This window comes from Berghia stephanieae, chromosome 3 (genome assembly GCF_034508935.2).
Source record: "Berghia stephanieae isolate SIO BIC M18660-M18661 chromosome 3, UCSD_Bste_1.3, whole genome shotgun sequence".
Classification (NCBI taxonomy): Eukaryota; Metazoa; Mollusca; class Gastropoda; order Nudibranchia; family Aeolidiidae; genus Berghia; species Berghia stephanieae.
In genome coordinates, this window is record NC_088362.1 from 32,669,693 (window position 1) to 32,697,589 (window position 27,897).

Sequence of the window (27,897 nt, forward strand, 5' to 3'; positions counted from 1 at the left end):
TTAACCCATCGCACCAGACCGTATCGTACGCCGCTGATAGGTCTATAAACACAGCACCTGTTTGCTGTTTTCTCTCGAACCCGTGCTCAATATGCTCTGTAAGGGCAATGACCTGCTCCGTGGTGCACCTCCCTTCCCTGAAGCCTGCCTGCTCAGGTGGCAGGGCAGCGTCTAGGACCGGCCCCCATCGGTTTAATAGAACACGCTCCAACAATTTGTAAAGACAGCTCAGCAGCGATATGGGTCTGTAACTGTCTGCCTCCTTCGCCGGCTTCCCTGGCTTCAGGATGGCAACTATCTTCGCGTGCTTCCACACTTGTGGAAGCTTTCCTTTTGCAAGGACGTCAGACATTGCCTCTGCTAGCCAGGCCCGTGCCCTGGGGCCCAGATGCGTCACCATATCGGGATATACACCATCTATCCCTGCTGCTTTGCCGTTCTTTACTTCGCTAATGGCTGCACCCACTTCTCGGGGACTGAACGGGGCCGTCCAGTCCGACTCCTCCGCAGGTAGCGAGTCCATAATCGTACGGTACACCTTGCGGACACCGCGCTCAAAAGCCTGATTAGGGACCCGGTTACTACGGTTCTTAATATTCTTGGCAATTGTGTCTGCCTCGCATTCCGGTGCAGCCTTCGCGAAATTCCGATCTGGGTCCAATTTCTTTATCAAACGCCAAGCGTGGGGGCTGGAGTGTGTAAAGTCGAGACTTTCCACGGTCTCCTGCCACCGTTGCTTCCTTCCCTCTGCCAGAGACTGAAGTAGTCTATCGGCTGTGTCCTGGGACTGGGTCTGCTGGTACTCTCGGTACAGCTCTTCCGACTCTGCTGTCCAGCAAGGGGTGTAGAATTTCCGTTTGCCCCGTGGAATAGAGCGTTGAGCGCTCTTAACCAGTAGCCTACTAAATCTGGTTATATTCTTGGACTTGGGAGGAATGGCAGGGCAGACCTGCTCGATATAGGAACTGAATTCCTCCCAGTCAGCCTTCCTGAAATTCCATCTGCAAAGTGGGAGAGACTGCACCCTCGGTATTGTCACCCCAGCTGTGACAAGAACCGGCCTGTGTTGGCTATGCGGAAAGTCCCCGAGGACTGTCCGCTTCACCTGCAGCGGTTCACCGTTCGCGCCTTTCGTTACGAGGGTGAGGTCTGGAGTATACTCCTTCTTATGGCGGGTACCCCGGAAGGTACCCTTGGCTGTAGGATCGTACACTAGGTGTAGATCATTACAGTCCATCCATGAGCGGAGTTGTCTTCCTGCCTCGTTGCAGTCTCGGTAGCCCCATTCGTGATGGTGGCTATTAAAGTCTCCCAGACAGATGGAAGGATGGCTGACCACCGGTATCGGTGGTGTAGTCCAAGTCGCTCTAGGTGGTTTGTAAATATTATGCAAACACAGTCCACCTACTTCCACGGAAATTCGGTTCACCCCATTGCTGTCCGTTACGCTCTCAATGACCCTTACCTTCGATGGCTCTTTAGCGTAAACGCTAACCCCTCCTTTGAGCCTCGAGGTGTCCTCGCGTTGGACCACCGTATAGCCTGGGATCTGGAATCGGGAAGATTGCGCGCCTGAATAAAGGTGGGTCTCCTGTAACAGGAGGATATCTACGCAATGAACGGCCAATAGCTTTGATAAAAGCTCATTTTTTGCCATACTCTGGCTCTCGACGTTCAGGGACAATATACGCGTCAGCTCGCCATCCCCGCCGTCGCATTTTCCGATCGGCAGGCCGCGAATCGATTGATGCGTGGGACGTTTGCTTTTTTCTCGGACGTGCCGACGACCCTGGCGACACGAACGCGGTATTATTTGGCTAGGCGGCAGACCGCTTCGCCATTGACGGGACTGATTGGGACTCGACATAAGGATAATAGTGTGGCGCCCGGGATAGGGCTGCTATTCGGGCACCGGGTTTGGATCAAATTTAGTCACACACGGGGCGAGCAGCTCATGTGGCTCGTTGGCTCGATACCCGGGATGGTCTCGTGACGGTCGACCGGGATTTACACCTTTGCCCTCCCGTGTGCCTCAAGCCCCCTCACCAACTGCAAGGTAAAGATCCACGAGGGGGACTGGCGAACCCTATTGCTCATGACTTTTCTGCTGCCACCATTTCTCCAGGCAGATTGTTCCATTCCTTTGTTGTTCGTGGGAGGAAAAAAAGCTCTGTTGCCTCTATGTCGTGCTTGATCTGGTGATTGTGTATGTCAAAGAGTGGATGATATGAGTGCACTACTTGAATGTTGACAATTTTAGACTGTTCTTTGTTGAAATTCTAATTTATTACCCTTGGCGGTATTTGTCGAGGGCAGACAATCATGATATTGTTTTCAACGACTGGCCAATGTAGGCAAATCAAGTGATCTAATTGGCTAAAAAATAACTTATATTTTATCAAAATGGAATAATAATCCACTGCTTATTTTTGAAGACATTTCCAGAGAAAGGAAAATATATATAGAAATATGATGCAAGGCGACAAGCGAATCGGAGACATACCTTAAAGTTGATGGGCGGTGATAATGGAACTTGTTCCTCTTCGATGTTGTCTTTGATGATTTCACTGAATATGAGGACACAGGCAATGCTTGTGGCGATCACTGCACCGACTGCTATAGGCCTGGAGGAGTAGAAAAAGATTTAAATGGTGTGGTGGAATTTGATCATGATGAAGATGATTATGATTATGCTGATGACAACGAAGATGATGATAATGAATATTATCGAACAGAATATTACTTATACATTTCTGAAGTGCTTGCGTTATATCTATTAGGCCAATGCGTTTATCAAAGATTCTCTCCCTTAGTTGTGTCGAAAACATTAAACACTATTGAGAGGTCATCACAAATTTAAACACTATTTTTGAGAGACGGACTGTCGGTTTCTACAAGTGAACAAACCTCACAAAAACCACTCAAAATTTATTACAACAACAAGCTTCAACACTGAGTTACCGCGTGTAGGCCTTGGTAATCGAGAGACTGTATTTGGTAGATCATGCACTCACTTAATACAGATTTAATTTCTATGTTATCAATTCTGTAACGACCTCTCTGGATTCCAAGGTGATACAACCTAGATTTCAAACAGATAAGAATAGTTTTTTTCAGTTTATTTTTGTTTTGGATTGTTTTTATTTGTTTCAGGATTTTTTTTTTTTTAATTTTTTTTTTGTACACTTTAATGGCAAGCCTACTATATATTTACCAGAAATCCTTGGGTGTTCCCAACCACGTGATCGGGCACAAGATTCCCGCTACAATGATTAGCCAATAGCAAAACGAGATGTTCTTTCCCGCATCATGGACCAGAGTCTGAATGTTGCCAGATGCAATCAGTAGAAACACGACGGCCACGCCAAATAAATTGAAGTTGATGGAAATGGACACGAGGTATCTGAGAGAATAAAATAATAAGATTAATTAATAACCAAAAAAAAAAAAAAAAGAATAGGGCAATATCCAATAAACGTACTGAAGGCGCTTTACCCAGGGGGCCTTAACTAATAGCAACAATTAACATAAATACAGGACGAAATATGAGGTGATATCACAGGGGAGGGGGGGGGGTGGGGGTTCGGACAGAGACAAAGCTGTTAACGGCCAGGTACTCATTTTACACCTGAGTACGATGAGAGAATGTAGCTTAAGAGCTGTCTCCAAGGACTCAACTATGCGCCGAGCGAGGCTCGAACACAGGACCTTCCGATCTGAAGTTGAGTGTCATACCACAAGACCACATAGTCGCACAATAACAACACAAAGTCGACATCGAATACATCAATGACTGTGTGTAGTGAGCCTTACAGGCAGCTGTGTTTACAATATTATATATGGTCATTTTAATCTGTGACTGTTCTCTGTTTTGATTGGACTGTAAGTGAACATTTATTTGTGGAGATGGGCCCATGAGGTCTTTTGCAAATACAAGCCATTGAAGATTGTCTTGTGTTATTATTTGCTTGCGTGTAAATAACAAGAAATGAAGTGAGTAGGAAAGTACCAGAAGTCAACTCTTACGGTAGAGTCACGATCTCCCCGGCCAGGTGGAGTTGTCGTACCAGTAAGGTCGCCGGTTCGAGCCCCCATCGCCGCCGCGAAGTTTTTTATATCTGTTGTCTTCCGGCACTTAATCTACTCCCTTCATTTCTTGTTATTATCAACATAAGTGCCTGCTCCACTCACTTTTTCTTGCGTGTAAAAATCTATACATGGAATTTGTGAATGTAATCTAAGACCTAATCGAATATGCTTTGAACGTTTTACCATAATGAAGGATGATATTAAGTTGCCATTTTGGTCCTCTTATCTATTTGTATTTCCTGCTTGTTAGTTACTGGGGGAGAGTTTTTTGATCAGATGTTTTCTTTCTTGGGAGGGCGAGGGGGAGTTGCAGAAGGAGGGCTGTGTTTTCCTTTTTCTTTATAAGGTTTTTGTTGTATTTTTCATATACTGATCGTTTATATAGAGCAATATCCATTAAACGTGCTCAAAACGTTTTTCAAGAGATCCCTGGCCAACAGCAACATTTAATATTTTGGACGGGACATGACGCCTATCAGGCGATATTACAATTTTTCCTGACAGAGACAAAGCTGTTAACGCCAAGGTACTCATTTTACACCTGAGTACGATGAGAGAATGTAGCTTAAGAGCTGTCTCCAAGGACTCAGCTATGCGCCGAGCGAGGCTCGAACACAGGACCTTCCGATCTGAAGTTGAGTGTCATACCACAAGACCACATAGTCGCACAATAACAACACAAAGTCGACATCGAATACATCAATGACTGTGTGTAGTGAGCCTTACAGGCAGCTGTGTTTACAATATTATATATGGTCATTTTAATCTGTGACTGTTCTCTGTTTTGATTGGACTGTAAGTGAACATTTATTTGTGGAGATGGGCCCATGAGGTCTTTTGCAAATACAAGCCATTGAAGATTGTCTTGTGTTATTATTTGCTTGCGTGTAAATAACAAGAAATGAAGTGAGTAGGAAAGTACCAGAAGTCAACTCTTACGGTAGAGTCACGATCTCCCCGGCCAGGTGGAGTTGTCGTACCAGTAAGGTCGCCGGTTCGAGCCCCCATCGCCGCCGCGAAGTTTTTTATTATCTGTTGTCTTCCGGCACTTAATCTACTCCCTTCATTTCTTGTTATTATCAACATAAGTGCCTGCTCCACTCACTTTTTCTTGCGTGTAAAAATCTATACATGGAATTTGTGAATGTAATCTAAGACCTAATCGAATATGCTTTGAACGTTTTACCATAATGAAGGATGATATTAAGTTGCCATTTTGGTCCTCTTATCTATTTGTATTTCCTGCTTGTTAGTTACTGGGGAGAGTTTTTTGATCAGATGTTTTCTTTCTTGGGAGGGCGAGGGGGGAGTTGCAGAAGGAGGGCTGTGTTTTCCTTTTTCTTTATAAGGTTTTTGTTGTATTTTTCATATACTGATCGTTTATATAGAGCAATATCCATTAAACGTGCTCAAAACGCTTTTCAAGAGATCCCTGGCCAACAGCAACATTTAATATTTTGGACGGGACATGACGCCTATCAGGCGATATTACAATTTTTCCTGACAGAGACAAAGCTGTTAACGCCAAGGTACTCATTTTACACCTGGGTACGATGAGAGAATGTGGATAAAGAGCTATCTCCAAGGACTCAACTATGCGCCGAGTAAGGTTCGAACCCAGGACCTTCCGATCCGTAAAAGGTGGTTGTAATCATACAGACTACTTAAGTGTCTTATTCATTATATATTTGTTGACAAAGTGGAAACTCGAAACGCCCAAATTGTTTTCTTTATTGCCGTTAGTTTGGACCAGACAAACAATGGCCCTCTTACCTATTTTTGGGTGTACAAAGCATAGAAAAAACTATCATACAACAATGATGATACTGGCTACACTATGTGGTCTTGTGCTATGACACTCATTTTCGGATTGGAAGGTCCAGGGTTCGAACAAAAGGCTCATTACTCACATTCTCTCACCGTACTCAGGTGTAAAATGAGTACCTGGCCGTTAACAGCTTTGTCTCTGTCGAATAAAAATTGGAACATCGCCTTACAGACGTAATGTCTCGTTCCACATGTTACATGTTGCTGTTGTAAAGCGCTTTGAGCACATTTAGTGGAGATTGCGCTATATAAAAGCTCAAGTTTTATATATATATATATATATATATATATATATATATATATATATATATATATATATATATATATATATATATATATAATATATATATATATATAGCGGAGTCAAATGGCGTGTTTTTATTACCTTCCAAACTTTCCAGCCGCGATCTGCCCAATCACTGTGTACGGGTTCCTGACTTGCTCCCGATACTCTTCGTATCGATCCAATATCATAATCCAACATTTACCCAGCAGTGCCCCAGTAAAAGCTGACACTATCGCACACATGACGTTCAGCAGAATTCCGATACTACCTGCAAAAGATAACGCAAATAAATGGTGCTGCTTGAAGCTCGACGGAAAAAAATAACGATAAATATTGAACTGTCAGCTTCAATTTATTAAACAAAGACTGTCTGCAAGAATAACCCAACGCCAAGCCAGCGTGTCGTAAAAGGCGACCAATGTTGTGTGACTCCCCCCTTCTGAGTCACCATGGTCCTCCAGGTTGGGGGTTGTCTATGGGTTAACACCCCTTCCGTATAACTCAAATGGTTACAGAAACACAGACGGAAAAATCAAATCCTTTTTTTTTTTAGCTTGGGCGACCGAAGAGTTACTGCAATTTTCTAGTAGGTTCCTGTTCCGTCACACGCTGACCTCTCTTGCCACCCCAATCACTCCCCTGGGACACCCTACCCACTACCCAAGCCACGCTAACTTTTCATTCATACTGCAACCATCATTGAGTACAGACGATACACGTTATTTTGCATTTTATTTTATTTGTTTTCCACATTAATTTGTAAATTGTTGTGCTGAAGAAGGGTGTGTAGCTGAAACGTCCATTTTCTGTATCGTTCCTATACGAAGCCTCTCTATTTTCACTCTTTCGTTAGTATTTTCACGATCACAGGCTTCAGGCAGCCCCAGCCGTTTTCTACCATGCAGGAAAAAACGCTGCAGAATCGGACTGGTGTTCCGCTATCATCACTAATAAAGGTAAATAAATAATTAAATTTCACCGGAAGCGCAGACGAGAGACGCATGCGCAAAAGCTATGTTGACGTTCCCTCTGTAAGGGCATGCAATTTAAACTGATATACAGAGAAGTGATAAGACGTGGAACGAGATAAAAAATCAAAAGCTCAAGATAGTGAGGGATGGAAACTATTTGTCTGTGGCCTATACCCTGAGCCAGGGTGAAAAGGGCAATGATGATGATAATGATGACTGAAAATAAATGTTGAAAAGTAAAATGGTTGAATGAACAAAGTAAATTTTAGAAAAAAAAATTTAGAACAAATTTATTTTTAGAACTGTCTACTTCTGGAACAAACTAAAACTTGACATTAAAAAACTTAGAAAAAGTCAATTCTTTTACAAATGACGTTGACAAAGAACTGTACTATCTATTAGATGGTTGAATGTAATGAATGACTTGTAAATAGCGTTGTTGTTTTTTTCTTGTTTTTTTTTTTTTTTTTTTTTTTTTTTGTAACATTTGAAATCGTTGGCGTCGGCATCTGTATACTATAATTTTTTTAATGTTTTGTTAAGTTTGTCTTGTTTTTTTTGTTTTTTTTTTTTTATTCTTTCTTTCTTTCTTTTTTCTTTTTTTTTTTTTTTGCGAGGATCAAACTACCAATTGACGTTTGATTATGATGAATAACTTACATATTTTATATTCTCAAATTTTATATATAAACCTAATTATCATTTGATTGTGTTTGCATTTGTTAGTGTCAATGCATTGCTAAATAAATGTAATGTTTCGATTATGTGGTATTTAATATGCCTCGCACTTTTTTTATATAGATCCGTTGGCGTGACTGCTGGGCAAAATCAAATCAATATTAAATTTAAAATGTTCATGGCTAAAATTTGGAATTGATTTGCTGTGCTGACATGCTAACGGGTCATTGACATTTAATGACCTTAGCCTATATTGGACCATTACAATTCATATCAGTAAAAAAAAAAAAAAAAAAAAAAAAAATATATATATATATATATATATATATGTAATATGTATATATATATATATATATATATATATATTATATATATATATATATATATATATATATATATTATGTTATATATATATATATGTATATAATATATATATATATATATATATATATATATATATATATATATATGTGTGTGTGTGTGTGTATATATATATATATATATATATATTATATATGTTATATATATATATATATATATATATATATATATATATATATATATCACATAGATGTGTTATCTCATTGTATGCATGGTTTGATTAGCAATAACATGATATTGATACAGCATCAAATAAACTAGAGTTGGTTGAGTTACTTGTGCAGCTTTGTGGTCTTGTGGTATGAAACTCATTTTCGAATTGAAAGGTCCCTAGCTCGGTGCATAGTTGAGTCCTTGGAAAAGGCTCTTTATTTACAATCTCGAACCGTAATCTTGTGTAAAACCAGTACCTGGCTGTTAACAGCGTTGTCTCTGTCGGGAAAAAAAAAATGTAATATCGCATAACAGAAGGCATGTCTCGTTCTACATGTTACGCGTTGCTGTTGGCCAGGGACCCCTTGTAAAGCGCTTTGAGCACGTTTAGTGGATATTGCACTATATAGAAGCTCAAATTAAGTGTCTTAACTTTGTGTCATCCAAACCGGAGACATACAGGTCCGTAGGCGAGTGTTATTCCACAAGACTACAGAACTGAGCAAACATATTTAATAGTAAGGAGAAAATGAGCTTACCAGTGCCTATCAGTGCCGCCGGAAGTGCCAGAACGCCAGTTCCCGCCATTTCTCCAACAGCAAACACTGCGGTTGTAAGGATTGTGAGACCCCCATGGCCCCCACCTCCAACTGGAATGTCCTCATAGCTGTCACTGGCCTGCTGACATAGAATATTATTATAGGTTATGTTTAGTTGGGTGTTGGAGGTAGTGTTAATGGTGATGACGACGATGAATAGGACGATGATAGTGATTATGATGATGATGGTGATGATGATGATGATGATGATGATGATGATGATGATGATGATGATGATGATGATGATGATGATGATAATGATGCTATTGATGACGACGATGACGATGATAATGACGGCGATGATGACGATGACGACGACGACGACGACGATGATGATGATGATGATGATGATGATGATGATGATGATGATGACGTATTTATTTTTCGAGTCTTGGTTAGTAGGCTATCCCACAAAATTAGTGTTGATAAGAAAAATTAATTTCTCATATTCTTTCTATTTTACAATGATTTCATTTTAACATCTAAAACATACCGACATGACATCGTATTAAAACGATACGTCACAAACAGCAGACCTGCCAACTGAAAATTACAAAATTCGTAGTTTTTAAGAGTTAATAATTGTAATGACTATACTTGGTGAACTTCCGTGATTTGGAGTTCGGTCGACTCCTTGTCGATAAAACAATCTACAAGAGAATTGTGTGAATCTGCCAACGATTCTGTTTATTCACTAATTTATTTTTTATTAAATGTGTTTTCTATGTAAATCTAATAACGGTTTGACAAGGTACTGTGTGAAATTTGTAAATGTATGACCATGTTATCGGGGCCGCTTCAACAACCTATTATCGATAATTAAAATTTAAAGGAAGCAACATCTAATTAAGTTTCTTGCCTACGGAATTAGTTTTCGACTAATGATGACGCAATCATGAATTAGGAATAAAGATCGCATCATTCAATGTCCGCGGTATCTCCTCAAAATTAAAAAATAAATCAACCTGATTGAGGACCTATTTACTTAGAAATTAGACGTAGTAAGCATACAGGAGACCAAAGACAAGGCCAATGATGAAATAATACGAGGTTGCTGTCTCATTACATTTGAACTTGAAAATATCCAGGGAGGGCTCGGTTTTCTAATATCAAACCGTCTAACATCTTATTATTTAAACTCATATTGGTCTATAAACGAAAGAATATCTGTTTTGAGCTTTAAAACCAGTCCATGCTTTCTAAACAACAAAGCTACACTTTTCAACAACACCCACCATCCTTCTTCGGGGACATCCAAAAAAGATTCAACAGTAAGAGATAGATTATACAATGAAATTGAAATGATAATCCGAGATCATGTAAATGACAACATTATAATCACGGGCGATTTCAAATAGGAACAAGGAAAGACAACAACATGCCTTGGTGCTTATTCCAAAGGTCTGCGTAATGAAAATGGCCAGTTTTTTTTTGTTGATTTTTGCTGCGAACATAAATTATTCATATGTAATACTGCCTTTACCCACCCTTCCCGACATATTACCACATGGCAAGGAACATGGAAAAATTATGATGATAAGATTATCAATACTTACAATCAGATAGACTTTATCATAAATTCGGACCATTACAAACGCATTCTCAATGATTCACGAACATATGCAGGAATGGAGACATCCACAGACCATAGACTCTTAGTTTCAAAGTTCAGGCCAACAGAAAATGAAAATAAGCGAAGGCACAAGCATTGCAAACAAAATAGAAAACCGATCAAAGACTGCAGCAGTCTAAGAAATGACCTAGTCAAAGAAAATTTCAGAAACACACTCGCTTCGAATCTTTCGTCAAAGAATTTAAGGGAGGCCTCCAACCCAGCTGAAATTCAACAACACCGTGTCCAAAGCGTGCTGCTGAGCAGGGAAACAACACTGCCTGAGAGAATACACAAAATACAAGGTTGAATACTGCATGACTTATCACAGCAACAGAAACAACTGAGACTTGACATCAACAGCTGCTCAATTACGGATGCGAAATGAAGAGACAATCTCAATCAATAGATAATCACAAAAAGATAATAGATGAGATTGTGACATAAATAAATAGTTAGAGTGACAGTATGTAAATGTTCAAAGCGATGAATACAATCAAACGACAAAAAAACACATAAGACTTATAATCAAAGATAAATTTAATAAGACCTTATGTAATGATAAAGAAATTATAAACACTATAAGCGTGTACTACACTGAGAATACAAGGGTATTCAAGAAGTGGAACCATTCGAGTCTACCAATTCAGAGCTTGAAACGCCTATAACGCCCCAAGAAATAAGTGAAGCTTTTATTATTGTACTTAGGCATTGGACCCTGGTTTTTTTCATAGAGATCAGTATTTGTAATTGTCTCTGGCCAATAAATTCCGATTACGTGACGTAATTGTTTGCGGTGGTATGAAACGAGACTTTCAAAGTTCTTTTTTTGTGAGGCCCCAGGTTCCACAGTAACTACTACTACTACTATAGTTAACTTTAAAAATAAATAACACTTCAAAATACTTAAAAGTCAGTATTATTATCATCAAATTTCAATTTGAGTAAGTTTTAATGGCTTAAAAGAGATACTCATGAATTTCTGAATTTGGAGTCAAAATATCGTAATCTCTGATAGTTCTCGTAAAAGTAGACAGGTCTGCAAAGAGGCTTAAAATCTATTCCACTCTACCTGAATTAGCGCCGATTTCATGTCAACTGAGCTCCTCGTCCAGTCAGTTGTCAGTGTGTGGGTGTTTTATCTCTACTTCTAGTCCTTAGGCAAGAGATGACAACGGCTAGATATGGGCGAGCCCTGTGCTGTTTTCTTAAATCAGGACGCTCTGTGGTTGATACAGATTATAATATTTGAAAGTCTTACAACATTATCTAATCTCATTCTGACGTATTCGGAACAAAAAAAAAAAGATAATTTTCGCCAAAACACATTATAACGATCATAACATCTTTGTCAAAAGTCTCAATCGTTAGGCAATAGATAACAAGGGCTAGATATGGGTGTTTTCTTAATCAGGATGCTCTGTGATTGATACAGATTAAATTTGTAAGTCTTGCATCACTATCATTATCAAATCACATTCTGCGACGTATCAGATCCCCCCAAAAAAATTTTAAGTTTATTTTATTTTATTTTTATTTTTATTTTTTTTTTTTTGGGGGGGGGGGGGGGGGGGGTTCTTGGCATTTTGTCCAAAACATTCGTCCTTCACATTATAACGATCATAAAAATGATTCTCGTTTTGTCAAAAGTCTTAATCAATCCTTAGACAAGAGATGACAACGGCTAGATATGGGCGAGCCCTTTGCTGTTTTCTGATCAGGACGCTCTGTGATTGATACAGATTAAATGTGAAAGTCTTACATAATCATCAAATCGCATTCTGACGTATTCTCATTGCTGAAGTCCATTGAAAAAACATTATGTATTTACTATTTTTTTTTTCCATTTAGCAAGTGATTGGAAAATATACTGTAATTACGGAAAATTGGCAACCTTGGTTTGTTTTGTTTCAGAGTGCAGCAGTATGGTCCTTCTCTCATCCCCCCTCCCCCAACGCCATCGCAGCAATGGAATTTTTAAATATTCTTTTCAAAAGTATAATTTAAATCTGGTTTTCCAAAACTCGTAAAGTCGATTTTTCTACTTTTTGAGATTTTCCATCCATGATGAGATAAATTGAAATGTAAATTTTATTGTAAGCATCAATTGGCACAAGAATGTCCTTAGATTTGTGTGAATTTGAAGTTTAAATGTGATAAAATAACAAATTGAATGAGAAAGTTTAGGGAAAATAATCTTCAATATCTCAAAATGGGGTAAAACGGAGTTAGGGAGTTTTGGGAAACCACTCTTCAATTGTAACCTATTATGTTAAAATGGTACAGTTAGTATTATGTCTGGATGAGTAGTAACTAGTCCTTCAGAGTTATTAGACTCATGGAATCGGAGTTTATCCCGGTTTTATAGCGTGAAACGGACAATAGCAATTGCTGGCTACGGTTTTGAATAGATGCATGTCTATCGCAAAGTACTTTCCGCGAGATCTAACAGACCCAGCAACCCAATTACTGTTGGGTGGACAGGGCGTCCGTGGTGGCGGGGGGGGGGGAGGGTAGAAAAAATAACCTTCGCCTTCACCCATATCAATCTTTGTCCCTTTATACATGAAGGAGGTGCTCTGTCAACTGAGCTATATCTGGATTAACCTGATTCTTAAGGTTTAAAGTTTAACTTAAAACATAAATTTCCAAATTCCGATTACATTGATTCAAAGCAATTTTCTTCAACGGCTTAGTTCCGGCATAATAGTATTCGTACAAAAAGGACGCCTAACAGGTGATTGATACTGTATTGCATGGAGATATTGATCTATATAGAGGGAACTAAATTAACGTCACTCAGCTCTTTATCATTGAGTTTAGACAGCCATTTTGGTGATTAGTTCCCACTAAATTATATCAACCAGACTATAAACGTTCAAGGTTACACACACAGTTTTGTGTCTTGGTACGTTATATCGAACTGGTAAGTCCTGTGAGTATTTTAACTAAACGCATAGCACAAATTATGTCCTAATTGGAGTCTGACGTCCACAGCTTTCGAACAGTCGCATTTCCCTATAGATAGAATAAAGGCGATGTCACTCGGATCTTTGTTATTGTTTTTTTTTGCCATCCACGTTTATGAGTAATTCTCACTTAACTGTATTATCCAGACAATAAAAGTTCATGGTTACACAGAGTTTTGTGTGTTGGTCCGTTATACGTCCGGATGGCAATGTTGTGAGCTTCTTAGCCAAGCGCATACTATCTATTGTCATACGCACAAATATGGATAAGAGTTTTATGTCACGGGGAAGAAGGCGTTGGTACTTAGATAAGAAAGAAGGTCGCATAATATATAACACAGTGATAATGGCCGATCTCACTGGCCGGATGAATAAGCTAGAGAACGGTTTGTGGTTTTCGTGGATAGAGAATGATATGGATTTGATGATGGATGATGATGATGTTGATGATGATGATGATGATTATGATGATGATGATGATGGTGATGATGATGATGATGATGATGATGATGATGATGATGATGATGATGATGATGATGATGATGATGATGATGATAGTGAAGCTGATGATGATGATGATGATGATGATGATGATGATGATGATGATGATGATGATGATGATGATGATGATAATGATGATGATATACAACCAACGCTGATGACAATTTAAAAAAACAAATCGAAGAAGAAAAATAAAAGTCAAGAAGGCAGATATGCTAATTTGTTACCAAGAATCTCAAAACGGTATTTAGTGAGAGTCATTTCACAAAATTGATAGAAACCTGGGTAAAGTTGATAACATGTTGTATAGATAGAACGAAGATGCCATCCGCGTTTATGAGTAATGCTCACTGAACTGTATTAACCTGACTATAAACGTTCATGGATACACACAGTTTTGTGTGTTGATCCGTTACACTTCCGGATGTCAATGTTATGAGCTTCTTAGCCAAGCGCATACTATCTATATCAATCAGACAAAAAACATTTAAGGTTACACATAGTTTTGTGTGTTGGTACTTTTATATCCAGCTGACGATTGTTGTGAGCATTTTAACTAAGCGCATAGTATAGCGCAATATATACACTAATAGCGCTCAAAGCACTTTACAGGGGGTCCCTAGAGACAGCAGTAGTTTATATGTAAGATTAGACATGACGCTTGTTAGGCGATAGAACATTTTTTTTTCGACAGAGACAACGCTGTTAACGGCTCGGTACTCATTTTACACCCTAAGTACGGTGAGAGAACGTGAATAAAGAGTCTTCTCCAAGGACTCAACTATGCACCGCTCAGAGCGGGACTCGAACCCAGAACCTTCCTATACAAAAGTAGTGCCATAACATAAGAAGACCACATAACCTCACGTTTGTAACTTTTTAAAAATTAACTATTTCGAACATTTAACTTAGTTCACCCCAACATAATACCGTCGAGAGAAAGTTGGTTCCAAAACCAAAATTGTGTTATAAGAGAAAGAGATTTAGCTACCTTGTTGTGAGAAATGAGTTTACTCCACGCTTTCATTGTGACGAGATTCACAAATATTATATGAATAATGAATATACACTACGGTGTTGCTTTCCTCGGATTAGCGTACTTGAGAAAATCCATAACTGGACTATCTACTATTAGCTATATTATTTTTTTGTATGTTCGGAATAGTAATAATAATAATAATAATAATAATAATAATAATAATAATAATAATAATAATAATAATAATAATAATAATAATAATATACAATATACTTTCCACGTGAGGACTCTTTTCCATTTGGATTATTATTGAATTAAAGTCACATCCTCACCTTAGAAAAAACACATTTTTGAAGTAATAAATTCTACCATGAATAACAATAGATATTATCATTTCCACCGTGATGATACGGATTTGAAAAAACGTATTTATTAAAGTTATCAAAGCAGGCCACAATCGTTGTATATATATATGTGTGTGTGTGTGTGTGTGTGTGTGTGTGTGTGTGTAAAAGTGTTACGAATATCTGTTTGTCAGTCTGTTTGTGTTTGTTAATTTTAAACCAGGTTTCGTAGCTCTCAAATACATGGGTGTCAATCTAGGTATAGATGTCACTGGTGTCAATCTGTTTGTGGGTGAGTTGATTTTAACTCACTCTCTCTCTCTCTCTTTCCCTTTCTCTCTCTCTCTCTCTCTCTCTCTCTCTCTCTCTCTCTCTCTCTCTCTCTCTCTCTCTCTCCCTCTCTCTCCCTGTCTATCTATCCACCTGTCTATTTACCTATTCATATATCTATCTATATCTATCTGCTTGTTGGGTTATGTACTATTTGATTGATTTTTGTTGTAGGGATAAAATAAGATGTTAGCGAATACTAGCACATACAAATGTATTCATTTTTCATTATTTTACAATCTTTTGATATGTATTGTTTCAAAGGTATGACAGTCTTCTTCTTCTAGGTTCCATGCCTGGTCCAGGCTTCGGATACTGCATGATTTATCTCTCCATTCTCTCCATTCCTCCCTGTCTCTTGCTTTTTCAAACAGCTCTTGGATTGTTAGGTTGGTGAAGCCCTTCAGTTGGTCTATGAGTGTTTTTCTTTGTCTCCCCCGGGCGCGTTTACCGGGTATTTTTCCACAACTTGCCAGGTATTCATTCTTATCTTTCCTTACTATGTGTCCGAAAAAGGATAGTTGTCGATCCACTATTAAGGGCATTAGTTTCCTTTGTTGGTATGTTTGTTTTAGCACTTCTTCGTTCGTTTTGTGTGCAGTATACGATATTCTCTGCATCCTTCTCAAGCACCACATTTCAAAAGCTTCAATGTTCTTTTGTGTTTCTGCATTTGTAGTCCAGCTTTCGCATCCGTATAACAAGATTGGCCACACGTAGCACTTCAAGACTCGGAATCTAATCCCGAACGACATCTGTTTGTTTTTCAAAATGTTTCCCAGGTCCATGAAGGCCTGTTTGGCTTGAGTTATTCTTGCTCGTATGTCTCGGTTACATCTTCCATCTGTTGTCACTATTGAACCTAGGTATTTAAAACTTTCTACGTTGGTAAGTTGCTCGCCGTGAATCGTTATATTGCAGGTGTTGTTGTTTTCTGGGTTTTTCTGTATTACCATGCATTCCGTTTTGGTGATATTCACTTCCATTCCCTTGGCTTCACTATCTACTACCACTTTGTCAACAATCTTTTGAAGTTGGATTTCTGATGTTGCAATGAGTACCGTATCGTCTGCGTATCTTATATTATTTATGTTGTGACCTCCTACTTTTATTCCCTCCATATTATTTATGCCCCTCATGATTGTTTCTTGGTATAGATTAAACAGATCTGGTGAGGCAACACACCCTTTACGGATTCCTTTCTTAATAGGAATGGAATTTCCTGTAGAGTTTCCGATTTTGATAGATGCCTGCTGGGTGTAGTATAATGTTTGCATGAGTCTGAGGTCTTTCTCATCAGCGCCAATGGAGTGCAGTTGTTTTAGTATTTCTTCGTGGCGTACTCTATCAAAAGCTTTTTTGTAGTCGACAAAACAGAGGTATAGTGGGGTCTGAACCTGTATAGCTCTTTCACTTAAAACACGGAGGAGGTATATTGCGTTCCTTGAATAGGCAATGGCAAACCATTCTTGTAACTTTGCCGAGTTAACTGCATGAATAAGTCCAAGAAGTATGACAGTATTGTATTTAGTAATTCTAAATTACTGAATAATCATTGTTGTTTATGATTATTGATTGTTCGCAGTTGTGAATGTATTTGATTGATATCTTCTTCTTCTTCCAGTGTCATCTCATGGGTTGAGGTCGACTTGAAATGACACGCCAATTTTCCCTGTTGACAGCTTGCTGACTGCATTCGGCTGCCGACAATCATGTCCATGTCCTCACATCATCTATCCAAGTTCTTGCTGGCCTGCCTCTTCCTCTTTTCCCCTCAACTCTACCCTCAAGAATGTCCTTGTTGACAGTTTGATGGCGTCTTAGGTGTCCAAAATACTTAAGTTTTCTTGTTTTTATTACTTTCATTAGGGTCGGTCTGATATCAAGGATGTCACAGACTTCTTGATTTGTTTTCTTTTCTTTCCAACTGATTTTTCCAAGGCGACGGAAAGTCCACATTTCAAAGGCCTCAATTCTTTTCTCTATTTGTTTGTTCAAGGTCCATGTTTCTGAGCCGTAGAGAAGTGTTGAGTGGACATAACATTTGAGTATTCTTATTCTCGTTTTCATCTGCGTTTGTTGCGAAGTTAAAATGTTATTCAGTTGACTGAACCTCGACTTAGCTATAGCAATCCTGTTTTTCACTTCCAGCTCATTCTTTCCGTTGTTGGTCATTGTCTGTCCAAGATATTTAAAAGAATCTACTTGTTCGATGTTTTGATTATTAATTTGGATTTTTGCGCTTTTTTCAGGCTTCTTTGACATGACCATTACCTTCGTCTTTTGAACATTCATCTCTAGACCCTTTGCTGTACTGTTCAGGTTTACTTGATTTACAAGGATCTGTAGATTTGTCTCGTTCGATGCCAACAATACTGTATCATCTGCATATCTCAGATTATTTATCCTCCTACCTCCAATAACAATACCTGGAATGTGCTCGGTTTTACGGAAGATAAACTCTGTGTACAGGTTAAATAGATATGGAGAGAGGATACATCCTTGACGAACTCCTCTTTTAATTGGTGTGAAAGGTGACAGATCGCCCTGAATCATGATGGCTGCTTTTTGATGCCAATATAGATTGGTGATTAGCCGTATATTTTTGCCATCAATGCCTGCCTTTTCCAGACATGTCATTAATTCTCCATGCTGTACCCTGGCAAATGCTTTTGCGTAATCGATAAAGCATGCATAGATTTCTTTTTGATGATCAAGGTATTTTTGTGTGATATTATTTAAACAGAAAATTGCTTCTCTTGTCCCATTATTTTTTCTAAAGCCAAACTGTACATCGCCAACTTCATTATCGATGGCAGACCTGATTCTTTCTAGGATGATCTTCAATAATAATTTAGTTACATGGGGCATCAGACTTATTGTGCGGAAATCACTGCAAGTTGTCGCCTTTGGTTTTTTCGGTAGGGTGATGTAAACCGATTTGGCAAGTTCATCTGGAATATAGCCTGTATTGTAAATACTATTAAAGAGATCTGTTAGTTTCACAATTGAGAATTCTTTCAAAATTTTTAGCATTTCTGTTACAATGCCATCTTCCCCTCAGCCTTGCCATCTTTCATATTTTTCAATGCATTTTCTATCTCACATGCGAGTATTGGAGGACCTTCAGTGTTGCTTGGCAAAGGTATTTGGTGCCTGTCATCATCAAATAACTCGCCAATGTATTGACACCATCTTTCCTTTATATCCTCCTTCTCAAATAATATTTTACCATTCTTGTCTTTAATACAGTTATTGTTGTTAGTGGTGCGTTTTTTGCCCGAAATTTGTCTTATTTCCTCGTGGGCTGCTTTTCCATCTAGGCCAAATATTTCGATCATCCTGCATTTGTGGTTAAGCCAATTTTCTTTTGCTATGCGACATTTGTGTTGGATTTTCTTATTCAGCGCTTCATACTCTGGTTTGTTCTTCATTTGTTTACGTTCTGACATGAGATCCAAAATTTCTGGTGTCATCCATTGCTTTCTTGTTCTTTTCTCCTTCTCTGGAATATCCTTATTACCGAAATTTATGCTGTCTTTGAATATGTTCCATTTTATATCAATTTCTTCAATTGCATTTGCTTGTGAGAATTGTTCTTATGATTCAAAATAAGTAGTTCATCATATCTGTTCGAAACAGAGACATTATATTTCTCCTGCAATTCTGATGACCATTTTAGACGATCGATGTCCAATTTTTCTAATAACTTTGGTTTTTTAATTTTCTTTAGCTTTAACGTTAGCTTAGCAATAAGTGGGTTATGGTCAGAATTGATATCAGCTCCCGGGTATGTTTGGCATGATTTTACACTGTTGCGAAACCTTTTCCTGATCATAATGTAATCTATTTGATTCTACAACCAGTCCCCTGGGCTTTTCCATGTGTATAATTTTCTCTTTGGTTTCTGGAAAAAGGTGTTGGTAACAATCAGCTCATTTTCAATGCAGAATTGAACTAGTCTGTCTCCGCGCTCATTTCTAACCCCAAGTCCATATTGGCCAACCACGTCACTCTCCTTCCCGTTCCCAATTTTAGCATTTAGGTCACCCATGACAATTAACACATCCGTTGATTTTACGTGTTTCAACATACTTTGTAATTCTTCGTAGTATATTTCAATGTCCTCATCCGAATAATCACTTGTGGGTGCATATGTCTGGATGATTGACATGTCAAAAGGTCTGGCTCTCAATTTTATCATCATGTTTCTGGAACTTACAGCATATATACCTATAATATATTTGAGAATGTTAGATTTCACCAGCACACCCACACCATGTTGATGTTCACTACCTCCAGAATAGATAAATGTGTGAGTGTCTCTTTTTACAGTACCCTCTTCTGTCCATCTGTGCTCAGACACTCCTAGGATGTCCACCTTCATCTCATCCGTCTCCTTAATCAAGTTGTCCAGTTTACCTAGTGTATATAATGTCCGGACATTCCATGTTCCAATGCGTAGACATTTCCCTGCATATTTCATACATACATTATCGGACTCCAATCCTCCCGCAGGCTTTAGATTGACGTCGTCATCCTCGTTTGTACTACTCCCTGAAGAGATTGTCTCTTCCCTGTTAATATTTACAACAGGTATCACACCCGCAGGGGGCTCAGGGGTACCTGTATAACTTCCATAAACTTTACGTGGCATGATTCATTTCAATACAATGGGATAATACATAGTAGGGCCCCAATCCTTTCTACGATGGCCGACCGCAATCATTTAACGTCTTTGACGCGCTCCATGTGTACCATACACCTTGCTGTAACGCCATCAAGTCCATTGTCCATGTTGCTGGATCATCTGCACTCTCCGCCATAACAGTCTTCATGCACATAAAGGAAAGACGACTCCTTACCCTCCGGCAGAGCCTTTGGGTTCCCTCGTATAGTTTAGCCGGTCAGTCAAAACCGTTGCCCGGGGTGTGGCCACTGAGTGCACATCAGTTACTTGGAGCCATATACGAGTTAGACACATGAGGTGGAGACCAAATAAGTTACTAAGCCACTTCTCAGGATCACCAAGAAGCGTGACTGCCTTTCACCGTGAGGTACTACTCCTCCCTCTCATGCCCTACACCCCTTGATTGATATCATGAGTATTTTTATTATGAATATTAATCGATGAAAGTTGAATATTAATATTTGATGTTGGATTTGACTTGCTGATTATTCCTCTCTCTCTCTCTCTCTCTCTCTCTCTCTCTCTCTCTCTCTCTCTCTCTCTCTCTCTCTCTCTCTCTCTTTCTCTCTCTCTCTGAGCCATACCTACAAACCTGAGACTTTGATTTTGATGTTATCTTCTTTGTGGTACATCCCTGTGCTCTCATTGGTGAGAGCATGTATTGAATATTCATGCTTGGCAAAAGCTAACACGGCATGTGTGTCTTTTATGTATTGGTATATTTGTGAGTAGAATGTGTGTTTATCATTTCCCCTCATTCCCCATCTCACCCCTTTGTAAGTTGGAGCGATTGGTGGAGAGCGAAGTTACCTTATATATGGACATAGTCATCCCGTTTGGGTGTAAAGCTTGATTTTGACAGAATTGGCTACAGTTTCAACATTTTCTTTATATATATATATAACGACTCTTTTCCATTAAGACTTTTACTTTCACTGGATTTAAGCCAAATCTTCAACTAACAAATCCGTTCATTTTGACAAGAATTTGAAACCACTTATTAGAAGTTACAAAAATCCACTAGATGTACTCACAACGTGAGTCAAAACGGTATAATTTCCACACTGGTCACATGTTTCCACAGACTACTTTTACACCATTTTTTTTTTCGTTACTTTATAAATCCGTCCATTTTGACATAAATTTGAAACAGCCTATTTGAAGCTTCGGTAAAAATCCATTATGTACTAACTACAAACAACTCGAGTAAAATCCACTCTGACTGACGACTCTTTTAACGACTCTTTTCCACTTGGAGTTTTACTGCATAATGAAAAGACTTCTCAATGACAACGAACAATCATACAATTAGTATGACTAACCCAACACAACTCGCCTGGTCTCGTGTGAGACAAACATTATAAACAAACCATAAACACGCACACACAACACACACTCTCTTTCTCACACATACACACAACATACACACACACACACACACACACACACACACACACACAACGCACACACTCTTCTCAAGGTCTGGCTTTGGTTATGCTTACGTAGGTTGTCGATTACGATTCTGTTACTTATTTCCGTGTAACATCAATTTTAGCCCAATAATACCAGCACAGCCAGCTCCTCTGATAAACTACATCCTTTTACGGTTATAATGCCTTTGGCTTTGGACGCTGAATAAAGATAAAGGGCCACACGGGGTGGGGGGGGGGGGGGGTTGGATTCAAACAGCTATATCATAAGCCTATAAGGTTACACTATAGTTTAGTGTGTTGGTACAATTGATCTGGCGTGCAGAACTTGTGAGCATTTTTTGTGAGAATGTATCGTTCTACATTTAACGTGTTGCAGGGGGGGGGGGGGGGGGGGGTAGGCGCTGTGAAACTACAGAAGTCCTTTCTTTCAAAGTTCGTAAAGCTGAAGAAATTTGGTCAATACCGACTGCCGACTCAGAAAAAAAAAAAAAAAAAAAACACGTCTTAAAAATTTTGACCAGAAAACGTGTGCTTCAAATATCGATCCATTCGATCCAAATAACCTTTATCTTGTCAAAAACTCTCAATCCTGGGATAATTGAAGGAGGATCTGTATGACCAAAATCGTAAATCGGTGTTTCTTACGGACACGGCAGAATACATGTAAACACCGTGTTAAAATGAAACAGATTCAAAGAAAAACAACCTGTTTTTTTTTTTTTTTTTTTTTTTTTGGGGGGGGGGGGGGGTACTCGAGACCATTTCGGGCGAACAAAAAGAATATCCAAACACCATATGAAAAACAAACACAAACGAACACACGATGATCTATTATTTATTAACCAGTAGATATTTGACCAATCAAACTATATAATTTGTGACACACCTTCACGCATACTTGGACAAACATAGTTGTTTGTTTATAAACAATAACGTGAATGAGATCGACCTCTCTCTCTGATCATTGTTGTTGTTTTTTTTATACCGCTAAATGGGTGACTAGTTATCACACGATTTTCTCGATCAAACTATAGATAGAATGCTCTTGGCCAAGGAGTTCACAACATTGCCATCCGGAAGTATAACGGACCAACACACAAACTCTGTGTAACCATGAACTTTTATAGTCTGGTTAATACTGTTTAGTGAGAACAACTCACAAACGCGGATGGCAAAAACAATAACAAAGGCCTGAGTGACGTCATCTTCGAACTATCTATAAACGTTTCAGTTTACACATAGTTTTCTGTGTTGGTTCTAATGATCAAGCGGTAGAACAGAGGGTATTTTACTAAGACACACATAACAACGATAGTAAAACTTGCGTAGTTCGCAATGTTCACCATTCACTGTCATTGTTTACATTATGACGACTGTCCGAGAGGCGTGGTTATCTAAGTGTCTATTGTTTAATCAAAGTCACACAAAATACAGGACCAAAAAAAAAACAAAAAAAAAACACAAATGCATAATAAAAAAGAAAACAAAAAAAAAACACAAAAAAAACAAAAACAATACAAAACAAACACACACACTCACACACACACAAACACACAAACACACACACACAGAGAGAGAGAGAGAGAGAGAGAGAGAGAGAGAGAGAGAGAGAGAGAGAGAGAGAGAGAGAGAGAGAGAGAGACGGTTTTTATAGTTAAGACGCCGTGTTATTCATTTTGTTGTTTACAGGTTGTGCTCGACTGAAATGAGGTCACCATATTGTTATCTTTTTTTTTTTTTTTCTTTTTCTTTTTTTTTTTTTGGTTACAGTATTGTTACAGTATTGTTCGACGTGAACATTTATAATCCGGTACCCACATGTGACCTACATTGATGTAAACACTGATCATTGCATAATATTATTATTTTTTAAAAATATATATGCCTTTCCGCCACGACATCAAAGGACACCGTCGCCTTGGCATTCCCATAGATAACACAGCTGTGGGCATTCCACGAAGGAATATAGATAATTCATCAAACGAGATTTCTGATGTCAACAGGAATCAGCCATGCTGTCCAAGTGAACAACTTGGGGGTTAAAATAATCTTGCTCAAGGAAAAAAATGAAAGTGCCTAAAGCGGGGCTCGAACCAGGGACCTTCCGGATCACAGTGCAATACCTTAACCACTCGGCCACTTCGCCCAATTTATATTATTATAAAATCATAAAAACAAAAACCAGGAAATGATAAATAGTGCTCAACTTTTTGATAAAAGAAGGAACGAAATTAACGTCACTTAGCTCTTTGTTATTGTTTTTAGTCAGCCATTTATTTATGAGTAGTCTCACCAGAAGAATTTGAGAATGCACTCATGATACAAAGCCAAAGTGAACCTGATAACGAAAAATGTGAAAAACAATTTGATATATTCCAAAAGTGTGTCAAAGCAACTGCAGAAAAGCATTTACCAATAGCTCAAATAAACAGCAAAAAGGAATGGATGACAAATGAAATTCTAAACCTATTTGAAGAAAGACGAAAATGCAACAGAGGGTCTGCAGAATACCAAACATTGAACAACCACATTAAATCCAAATGCATCGAGGCACACGAGAACTATCTAGACTGGAAATGCTGCGAAATCGAAAGAGAATACAAACCCAACCCCCAACAAGCTCACCAAAGAATAAAAGAACTATCAGGGAAAAGGAAAAGCAAAGCAGCAGGAAGTTGTATCCAAAACAAACAAGGGGAACTGCTATTTGAAGAACAACATATAGAAAGCCGATGGGTAGAATACATAGGCGAACTGTACAATGATCCAAATAGAAATGAACCACCACTGAAATTCAAAGAACCATTAAGCGGACCAAACATCACCAAAAGTGAAATTGAACATGCCATGGAACGAATGAGGGATGGTAAAGCAACAGGCCCTGATGAAATATCTGTAGAGGTATTAAAAAGCCTAGGAGATCTAGCAATTGATGAACTTCACATATTATTCAACAATATATACAATACTGGGAAAATTCCAGAAGATCTCTGTAACTCTATTTTCATAGCAATACCAAAGAAAGCAGGTGCAGTCAGATGCGAAAATTTTAGAACTATAAGTTTAATAAGCCACATCAACAAAATACTGTTGCGTATAATTATCAACAGGCTAAGGAATAAGATTAACCCCGAAATCGCAGAAGAACAATATGGATTCCAACCTGACAGAGGGACAAGGAACGCAATATACCTCCTCCGTGTTTTAAGTGAAAGAGCTATACAGGTTCAGACCCCACTATACCTCTGTTTTGTCGACTACAAAAAAGCTTTTGATAGAGTACGCCACGAAGAAATACTAAAACAACTGCACTCCATTGGCGCTGATGAGAAAGACCTCAGACTCATGCAAACATTATACTACACCCAGCAGGCATCTATCAAAATCGGAAACTCTACAGGAAATTCCATTCCTATTAAGAAAGGAATCCGTAAAGGGTGTGTTGCCTCACCAGATCTGTTTAATCTATACCAAGAAACAATCATGAGGGGCATAAATAATATGGAGGGAATAAAAGTAGGAGGTCACAACATAAATAATATAAGATACGCAGACGATACGGTACTCATTGCAACATCAGAAATCCAACTTCAAAAGATTGTTGACAAAGTGGTAGTAGATAGTGAAGCCAAGGGAATGGAAGTGAATATCACCAAAACGGAATGCATGGTAATACAGAAAAACCCCGAAAACAACAACACCTGCAATATAACGATTCACGGCGAGCAACTTACCAACGTAGAAAGTTTTAAATACCTAGGTTCAATAGTGACAACAGATGGAAGATGTAACCGAGACATACGAGCAAGAATAACTCAAGCCAAACAGGCCTTCATGGACCTGGGAAACATTTTGAAAAACAAACAGATGTCGTTCGGGATTAGATTCCGAGTCTTGAAGTGCTACGTGTGGCCAATCTTGTTATACGGATGCGAAAGCTGGACTACAAATGCAGAAACACAAAAGAACATTGAAGCTTTTGAAATGTGGTGCTTGAGAAGGATGCAGAGAATATCGTATACTGCACACAAAACGAACGAAGAAGTGCTAAAACAAACATACCAACAAAGGAAACTAATGCCCTTAATAGTGGATCGACAACTATCCTTTTTCGGACACATAGTAAGGAAAGATAAGAATGAATACCTGGCAAGTTGTGGAAAAATACCTGGTAAACGCGCCCGGGGGAGACAAAGAAAAACACTCATAGACCAACTGAAGGGCTTCACCAACCTAACAATCCAAGAGCTGTTTGAAAAAGCAAGAGACAGGGAGGAATGGAGAGAGATAATTCATGCAGTATCCGAAGCCTGGACCAGGCATGGAACCTAGAAGAAGAAGAAGTCTCACCAATGATCAAGATAGAATGAAGTTGACGCCACTCAGGTCTTTGTTATTGCTTTTTGCCATCCGCGTTTATGAGTAATTCTCATTCAACTGTATTAACCAGACTATAAACGTTCAAGGTTACACATAGTTTTGTGTGTTGGCCCGTTATACTTCCGGATCACAATGTTATGAGCTTTTTAGCCAAGCGCATAATATCGATACTCATTGTTCTCGTTTAATCGGCTAGCAAATGTTGTTCTTTTTTTTTTTTTTTTTTTTGTTTTTTGTTTTTGTTTGTTTGTTTGTTTTGTTTTGTTTTTTTTTTTTTTTTTGGGGGGGGGGGGGTTTGTTTGTTTGTTTTTTGGTTGTTGCTTTTTTTTAAACTAAACACACAGCATCAATAGTATGGTAGAAAACAAGAGTTCATATTTTGATTAGTTTGTCTTTGATTTGTCTTTTCAGCATGTGGCTCATCCCCTTAATTAAATAACGTGTTAAAAATAATAATAATAATAATAATAATAATAATAATAATAATAATAATAATAATAATAATAATAATAATAATAATAATAATAATAATAATAATAACAATAAATAATAATAATAATAATAATAATAATAATAATAATAATAATAATAATAATAATAATAATAATGATGATGATGCTGATGATGATGATGATGATGATGATAATAATAATAATAATAATAATAATAATAATAATACATTAAATAAATAAATAAATAATGAGAATAATAATAATGATAATAATAATAATAATAATAATAATAATAATAATAATAATAATAATAATAATAATAATAATAATAATAATAATAATAATAATAATAATAATAATAATAATAATACATGACATTTACAGGGTTGCCAGATTATTTTTCAACAAAATGCCAGGGGAAGACTCAAAAAATGCCAAAACACTCAAAAAGATGCCAAAGTCTGTTGACTCCCACCCCACTAAGAAAACTACTCACTTTGATAGACAATTTACTATCATATCCTGGTGGCTTGCGTGTTTTCTTTTCTTTTTCTTTTCTTTTTTTTTTTTTTGTTTTTTTTTTTTTTTTTTTTTTTGAATTATACTAAATTTCCTGTTGGGGTAATTATTTACCTACTGACTACTAAGTGGAGTGCTAAACCACTACACCACGGTTGGATTTTAAGAATGAAAAATAAATGTGAAGATGTTTGTTTTTACGCGTTTAGAAATAATTAAGAAAAGGTGTCATTTGAAGTATAATATACAAGAAAAGAAAATGCCAAATGAAAATGCCAAATGCCAAATGATTTTTCTAATGCCAAACGGTTTTCAAAAATGCCAGATTTTTGGAATCTGGCATTTAAAATGCCAAACTGGCAACCCTGGACATTTATATCGCGCGTTTTCATCACTGTGTGATGCTCGATGCAGGTTACAAAAGATATACAAAAATTACATATATAAAACGTATACCAAAATTATATTAATAGCAGCAATGTATGTAATATCGTATCAATATCATGAAAATATAACGGTAAAAAGGTAGTGCTTTAACAACGATTTAAAACTATCAATAGATTTTGCTTCTCTTATCCTTCTGGGCAGGTCATTCCACACAAGGGATCCAGTGTGGCTAAAGAAACGGCCTCCATAAAACTTATAATTATAATTATTTATAAGAGTTAAACTTTGTTTTGTCTGTCGAGGATCGTAAGTTCCTA

General features: G+C 38.0%; 1 protein-coding gene across 9 annotated transcripts in view; it reads right to left on the bottom strand.

Annotated features, from left to right (window-relative positions):
- LOC144967554 (uncharacterized) overlaps positions 1-27,897 on the bottom strand; it is a 37,618-nt gene that overhangs the window by 8,828 nt on the left and 893 nt on the right. The window contains exons 1-6 of one of the 9 annotated variants that reach the window (XM_078904951.1): positions 21,444-21,740; positions 15,058-15,201; positions 8,925-9,066; positions 6,302-6,470; positions 3,215-3,403; positions 2,504-2,624 (exon numbers count right to left, since the gene is read on the bottom strand). In XM_078904951.1, coding sequence (XP_078761077.1) covers positions 2,504-2,624; positions 3,215-3,403; positions 6,302-6,470; positions 8,925-9,066; positions 15,058-15,093 — 657 coding nt within the window. In that variant the 5' untranslated portion in view covers positions 15,094-15,201; positions 21,444-21,740. Of the gene's footprint in view, positions 1-2,503; positions 2,625-3,214; positions 3,404-6,301; positions 6,471-8,924; positions 9,067-10,540; positions 10,928-11,668; positions 11,820-15,057; positions 15,239-21,219; positions 21,416-21,443; positions 21,741-27,897 lie in introns of those variants that run through there. The other 8 variants (XM_078904952.1, XM_078904953.1, XM_078904958.1 and 5 more) reach the window with 8 other exon arrangements.